The sequence below is a fragment of the Diplotaxodon limnothrissa genome, linkage group LG16, assembly GCF_057381915.1.
Source record: "Diplotaxodon limnothrissa isolate DT_005_m linkage group LG16, D_limnothrissa_male_GT1.1, whole genome shotgun sequence".
NCBI classification, from domain to species: domain Eukaryota; kingdom Metazoa; phylum Chordata; class Actinopteri; order Cichliformes; family Cichlidae; genus Diplotaxodon; species Diplotaxodon limnothrissa.
This window is the reverse complement of record NC_140611.1, coordinates 9,498,537-9,506,347: the sequence shown is the minus strand read 5'-3', so window position 1 is coordinate 9,506,347 and position 7,811 is coordinate 9,498,537. Positions and strand designations below refer to the sequence as shown.

Below are 7,811 nucleotides of genomic sequence, written 5' to 3'. Positions count from 1 at the left end.
TATATATATTTTGAGCTCTACTTTGGTTTCCTGTGCTTTATTCACACACTCAGGCTCCATAGTCGAAACTAATTCTGATAGCTCATTGTCTATGAAGCTGCAGTCAGGTGCCCTGGTCCTTTAACCGCGTTACATGGGACATATAAGCAGCCGGCTGTGGTGAGTGAAAGGGACACTTTTTTTGCTGCGTCAGGTTCTGTGACTGTGTTTTCTGGAGCTATTTTTTGTGTGTCTTCTGAAGATAACAATGATTTTTCCGTCGCACCCATCGCCACTGTTCCAAAGACTGCCTTTGCTGAGCCCGGATTCAGGGTTAATGACTGTGTTCACGCTATTGTTTCTAAACCTGGAGTTACTGAGTTTAGCACTACGAGTTTAGGGAATGACTATGTTAGGGGAGCCTTTTCGTCTGCATCGGTTCCTTACGGTAAAGCAATAAACTTCCCTGAAACAGTTTTTCCTGACCATATCCCCCCATCCACACCTTCACCACAATTCAATGTGGGGTCTGTAACACAGTTAGCAGTACAGTTATTAGTTCAGTCAGCAGCCCAGCTGCCCTCAGTTCAGTATGCAGCCCAGCTGCCCTCAGTTCAGTCAGCAGCCCAGCTGCCCTCAGTTCAGTCAGCAGCCCAGCTGCCCTCAGTTCAGTCAGCCACTCCATCACCTGTTACACCTCCGCTACCATCATCTTCGCTACCTGTAGTTCAGTTGCCACTAGTTCAGCAGCCCACCCACTCGTTCATCCAGTCACCATCCTCACCATCTCATTACGAGCAGGGAACACACTTCATCATTACATCTGCTGGTTCTTTTACAGTTTCTTTTACAGAGACAGTTACTCCCTCTAGGGTCTCACCAGAGGCTGGGTGTCAGTCACCAGCCAACTCTGGACCCCTAGAGGTCAAGACGCCAGTGCCAGCAGCTCCACCGGACAACTCACCTAAATAGTCTCGGCTCTCAGCACCCCTGAGAATTCAAGTGAGTTCACCCATCCGCCTCCGTCCTCTGCTGAGTATGTTGGGGAACACTTTCAGCTCTTCAAGGACTGCAACCCACTGTTGCTGCCTGAGTCTAACCACTGTGCTGCTCAGTCCCAGCCAGTGTCCGCACTGCCAGAGGTTTCCGTACCTGCTGCTTCAGTGTCTGTCTCCACTGGAGGGCCTGAGAAGCCCTTCCAGCCTCAAGTGTCGTCTGCTGGAGGGCCCGAGGAGCCCGTCCAGCCTCATGCCACGTCTGCTGGGGGGCCCGAGAAGCCCGTCCAGCTTCATGCCTTGTCTGCTGGGGGGCCAGAGGAGCCCGTCCAGCCTCAAGTGTCGTCTGCTGGAGGGCCCGAGGAGTCTGTCTAGCCTCATGCCACGTCTGCTGGAGGACCCGAGAAGCCCGTCCAGCCTCATGCCTTGTCTGCTGGGGGTCCTGGAGGACCCAGCAAGCACATCCTCGCGTCAGCTGGAGGGTCCGGGGAAGTTTGTTCAGCCGTCACCTGCTGAATCATCCCCTGCGACTTCTACACCGTCACCGGCAGCATCCACATCTCCGCCTGCAGCATCACCGTCAACTGCAGCATCACCGTCAACTGCAACATTACCGTCAAGTGCAGCATCACCGTCTGCAGCATCACCATCGTCAGATTCCGCAGCCATCCCGCTGCCGTCAGGTTCCGCAGCCGTCCCGCTGCCGTCAGGTCCAGCCTCTGTGTCTTCATCCAGCCTCGCCTTTCCTGGTCCAGCTTCAGCCTCGCCTTCGCCTGGTCCAGCTTCAGCCTCACCTTTGCCTGGTCCAGCTACAGCCTCGCCTTTGCCTGATCCAGCTTCAGCGTCTGGTCCTGCCTCGTCTGGTCCTGCGGATGCCACACCGTCATCAGTTCCAGCTCGTCCTGTTCCGCTTCACCTCTGCCGGCCGCTTTCCCGGTCTCTAGCTGAGCGTCATGGCCGTCGAGGCCAGCCTCCTGAGACAGTTCGTTGCCGCCGCTGGCATCGCAGCTGACCTCCGGACCTGCTCTGTTTCCACCACTGCCTTCCGCGTGGCCGGCTTCCTGATTTGTTTTGTCTGCGCCGCCCCCATTGCCGTGTGCACGGTCGGCCCCAAGAACTGTTTGCCCGTCGCCGACGTTGCTGTCCGCACGGCCGGCCCCCTGAACTGTTTTGGCTCTTGTGCTGTCCCTCCCTCTCTGTCTTTCACTCAATAGACACGCACACCACCACCATCAACTTTGCTAAATTGCTAATGAAAAACGTTGATCAGGCAGCTGTGATTGAGTAGCAATGTCCATCCAACTATATTCACGGTTGTTGTGGTCATGATGATATTGTGAGGCCACACTGAAAAGGCTCGGATGAGCTTGCCAAAGTTCTACAAGTTGTGCCTCCATCACTTGTGTCCAGATCACACGCTGCACTGCTGTGCTGCCCCATCTTTTCACTTTCATTACTGTGTTTGCACGTGCGCAGTGTGAGAGGCTGCGTTGACACCCTCACAACGGCCAACAGGATTTCAAACAGGTTTGATTTTCTTACGACCAAACGACTGATGATCGGGAGCTGGTCGTGAGGTGTTAATCGCTTCTCGTTACCCCACGTATACTATACGATGCACAACACATGATGAAGGCGAAACTCGGGCCGATCACCAAAATGGTTGCACGACTGAAAAATCGTCTCAAAATGAGCCAAAAATCGCACAGTGTATGCCCAGCTTTAGGGAGATTAGCCTTGATGTAGCCAACAGCCCTCTGTCATTTCTGGTAAGCCAACAAGTCCGACGTTATTCCTGCGACCCCTGTGCTCCAGATCTGTGAGCTTTGTAGCGAGTTGGTCAAGTTGTTTCTTTAGATTGATAGTCAATCGTCTGTCCTCTCGTGCAGCTGCTTGCACTGAATCCACTCGGTCTTGAGTACACTTAGCCACTGTAGCCACTCTCTCGAGTTTGCCGCTAACATCATTTACCACTTCATTGGTCTTTTGAAGCTCTGTGCATAAGTCGTGTAAAGCAGGGACTGAGACAGAGTCCATAGCTTCTCTGACTGCCGAGGCAACTATTGCATTGAGGGACTTTTGTTGTTATTGAAGTGCTAGCTTTAAGCCATTAGCAATAACCTTGTTGAGGTCATCCTTAGTAACGGAGGATTCTTTAAACTTCTTTAAGGGAGAATGAACAATCTCCTTTTTCCATGAGTCTCTGGTTAATGAAGTGTCCATAGTAGGATAGGCCTCAAAATAACTAACTTGTATGACAGGATGCGTGAAAAACTGTGACTATGTGAGCAGAGCTAGAAACTATGCTGGCGAAGGGTCACGTCACAAACTTAATTTCTTAATTGCTGAAAATGCATGACAATTTCTGTCCAGTCATACTTGTCCAATAATTTGAACATCACAATCAAAAAACAGGACATGCTCAGATGAAAATGGTTTTGCAGATTTGCAGTCATCAAGTGAAATTTTTTTAAGGTATGGGTAAAAAATTCCTAGCAGTAACATGCTTGTTGACAATAGATTTTAACCATAAGAAATTTTTTAAAAAGCACTTCGTCATGGTAAAAGTGCTGTATGAATATGTTATATATTCACAATATGTTATTTTGTGAATAAGACTTCTTGTGGAAAGTGCTTTGACTGCATAGAAGGGTGCTATAAAAGTACTAGTCCATTTATGCTTTGTTAAGGTTTTTAACTATATTACATTTATAAATAATGAGTTATGGAAAGTTCAAAAGAATTTTCATTTAAAAAAACCTATTTTTTTTAAGTATTGTAAACTTCATGTAGTTGATGGAGGTGATTTTACAATTGGTCATGCTAATTTTAATTACCTTATTTAGCTGCATAAATATATATAACTGAGAAAACAGTTATATGGCTGGTGTGGTTACACGAGGTCTGCGGTTGTGAGGCCGGTTGGATGTGCTGCCATATTCTCTGAAACGCCTGTGGAGACGGCTTATGGTTGAGAAATGAACATTCAATGCACGGGCGACAGATCTGGTTGACATTCCTGCTGTCAGCATGCCAATTGCACGCTCCCTCATTGCTTGTGGCATCTGTGGCATTTTGCTGTGAGACAAAACTGCACATTCCAGGGTGGCCTTTTGTTGTGGGCAGTCTGAGGTACACCTGTGCACTACTCATGATGTCAGATCAGCATCCTGATGTGGCACACCTGTGAGGTGGGATGGATTATCTCAATATAGCAGATGTGCCCACTACCACACATTTGGACTGATTTGTGACAACTGTTTGGGAGGGATGGTTATATTGTGTATCTGGAATGAATTTTAGGTCTCTACGTCCATCCCATGGGGAATGGGAGCAGTAACAAAGGTGTTGCGTTTATATTTTTGTTGAGTGTATATAATATATATATGGTCGCCCTTAAATATATATAACTGAGAAAACAGTAAAAAATATTTAAGGGCGACCGTGGCTCAGGGGGTTGGGAAGCGCAACTGTAAGGATAGGTTGCCGGTTTGATCCCTGGGCTCTCTGTCCTGGTCGTTGTGTCCTTGGGCAAGACACTTTACCCTACTGGTGTTGGCCAGAGGGGCCGGTGGCGCGATATGGCAGCCTCGCTTCTGTCAGTCTGCCCCAGGGCAGCTGTGGCTACAACTGTAGCTGCCTCCACCAGTGTGTGAATGTGAGAGTGAATGAATAGTGGAATTGTAATACGCTTTGGGTGCCTTGAAAAGCACTATATAAATCCAATCCATTATTATTATTATTAAAACAGAAGACACTGTGATGAATATTCATATGCTTGTCAGCATCAAAGAGAGACTTCTACTAATTGATTCATTCTACTAAATTATTTTTATGTGAATATACAATAGTAAATACTAATCTATGACAATAAAGAAGGGAAAATGTGAAATGCAGGCATATGAGATGTTTAGAATTTAAACATTACCAGAAACAGTTTAAGAAATTGTTCGTCTTGTTTTTTATGACCATTTTGTTGTCATTAATAGAAGAACAGAAATGAACATTTACATAAATGTCATGACATTTCTATAAATTTGATCTCTTTTCCTCTGTCTAGTATGTAAAATCAGAGAAAAGGTACTCCATTATCTAGTTTGCATTACAATTTAAAATTATATGCCATACATTTGATAATAGGGCAGTAATACCAGTGTTATTAAACTTGACAACAATATTTTGATATGTTTGAAAATTTCATTCATTTTGAGTCCATATATGATTGGATTTAAAAGAGGATGGAATAAAATTGACTGAAACGTCAATGTCAAACGAAGAGTTTTTGATAGATCAGAATCCAGTCGAACTATAATTATATCAAGGAAAATAAAACAGGAAAAGTTGATTAACACCAGCAGGTGGGGTAAACATGTCTTTACAGCTTTTTTCCTCACTTCTCTACAACAATGATATGATATTCTAATAATCCTGATGTATGTAAAAAGTATGAAAAGCAAAGGTAGAAGGGCAATGTTTATCAACGTGACCATACCATATATAGATATTGCGACCGAGGGCACACACTGAAGCTTGTAAAGTGAATTGTTACAAAAAATTCCTGTCAGGGTAAAGCTACAGAGTTTGACATTCGAATACAACACACCCAGCACTGAGGTTTCAAAAGCAGGTATAAGCCAAGCTAAAATCAGACATACATAAATAGTTATTCTATTCATAATAACTGGATATTGCAGGGGTTTACATATAGACACATACCTGTCATATGCCATTGCTGCCAACAGTAAAAACTCTGACCCACCTGAGGTGTAATATAAAAATCCTTGGAAAAGACAGAGTGGATATGATATCATCTGTTTTTCAGACAAAACATCAGATAAGAGCTTTGGATAGATAATCATGCTGTAAAGAACAGAGTTGATTAACAAAGCTGCAATAAAAATGTACATTGGCTCGTGAAGGTTTTTGTGAGTCCAAATAAGGTACACTATAGTGGAATTAAAGCAGAGTATCAGAATATATAACGTGGATATAACTACAAAATAAAGATACCTGTATTTGTGCAATTCTGCAAACCCACCAAAAGTTACCAATGTTAGATTTAATTCAACATCCATTGACAAAAACAAAAACGTTACTGAGTATGGAACTATATTACATAAATGGTATTCAAGAATAACAAATGAAAATGCAACTGTTACTGTATTGGAATAATATATTTTCAGCACTACACTAAGAAGGTAAGTGACTGACTATATGGCTTTGTTTTATTAGAAATCTTCCATCCTCTATGGGACTCATTAGGTTCTCCACTAACATGTAAACAACTTCAGGAAATCTGACCTATAAACATCTGATCTGATGTTTATATCACTGTGCAATTCATTGAATTTGCCCATGCATTGTTTTTAAATCATTGAACTAGTATAGGCTTACTATATACGCAAAAAGTTCGAGTGTATGAAAAAAGGCTAAAGAAACCTCTTGAAAAGGAAACATTTTCTTTTTCTGTTTTCCATATGTGAATGGACATATCTCTCTGGGTTTCCGGACAGAGATCTCGGATGTTGTATTGGTATCAGATCATTTCCCCGAGTGCCCCGATTAACATAGAAACCACTGTTGCCGTGACCCTCTACATTTTATCAAGTTATATGACTATATAACACTTTAGTTAATATAAAGCATAGAATTTAGGCACTTCAGGTAACTTCATTCTAACACTTGGGTTTCTGCTGCCTGAGGTATTCACTAAGCACACAGTCTGTCGGGGCATTTCCCTGATGTATTCGTGAATGTATGTTGTCTCATCCTGGACTATGATAATGCATGGTCAGGAGCCTTCTTGTCTTGATGTCACTGGCTTTTGCCAGCCTTTTATGCCAGCAGGATACCTGATCACAGGCAGGGTGTAGGTGTTTATAGCCCAGATCTTGTTCTTATCATTCATATGACTTCTCAGGATGTGCCTGAACCTCTGCAGGTACTTAGTGGTTGCAGCTTTCCGAGTGACCTCTTTGTGGTTCCCATTTGTCTGCGTGATCCCCAGGTACTTGTGGCTGTCCTTGATGCTTGCAATGTTGGCTTTTGGTAGTTCGATCCCCTCAGTTCTGACTACCTTCCCTCCTGTTGTTATAATCCGACTACACTTATCCAATCTGAGTACTGACATGGACTAGAAATAGAGTGCATATTTCTCTTACGGTGTGTTCACACCGAACGCAATAGACGCGACCAGAGCATCAGGTTTACATGTAAAGTCAATGGAGGAACGCCATGAAGCGTGACTGGGGGTCCCGCGAAAATTCAGAAGCAGATTTGCATCGTGAAAACGCATGAGTCGCGCGAGTAGCGTGACTGACACGTTTGAAGCACGAATAAAAATACATGCGGCAGTTTGTGTGCTGCATTTTGTGCATTTGCGCGTATCCAGCTTCAAGCCGTGCCACGACAACCAATTAGGAGCCTGGTGACATGATGCTCTGACCGTAGTTCAAAGGGGCAGGTCCAGCCAAAGCCATTTATTCTTCATTCAATATGGAGGAAAGGCTCATCAACGCCGTAGCAAACCACCCGGAGCTGTACGACACCAGCTGTTTTCTCTACCGAGACAGGAATAAAAAAGGCCTAGCTTGGAGGAAGATGTGTGAAGAGATCGGGCAACCTGGTAAGTTCATTCATTTCTCTTTTGAAATTTTTAACTGACCCGTGGAAGCCGCACAAAAGCTAGCAAGCCGCCTACTGTCCTGCTATTTTCCTACTGATGTACAAATACCTTTCTGCTAACGAGATTATGTACTTATTCAGAGGACATCTGCAGGAGAAAGTGGAAGAGCCTCAGGGACACATACTCCAAGTAGAAGAGGATGGAGAAGAAGA

The 7,811-nt window shown here is 44.5% G+C and overlaps 1 protein-coding gene across 1 annotated transcript; it reads right to left on the bottom strand.

Annotated features, from left to right (window-relative positions):
* Positions 1-1,783: 1,783 nt before the first annotated feature.
* Positions 1,784-6,058, bottom strand: LOC146615735 (olfactory receptor 6N2-like). The gene is made up of 2 exons (XM_085373819.1): positions 5,126-6,058; positions 1,784-2,035 (listed from the first exon to the last, which is right to left on the bottom strand). The coding sequence occupies exons 1-2, from the start codon at positions 6,047-6,049 to the stop codon at positions 1,784-1,786; spliced, it is 1,176 nt and encodes a 391-aa protein (XP_085229945.1). The 5' UTR covers positions 6,050-6,058.
* Between the last annotated feature and the right edge of the window lie 1,753 nt (positions 6,059-7,811).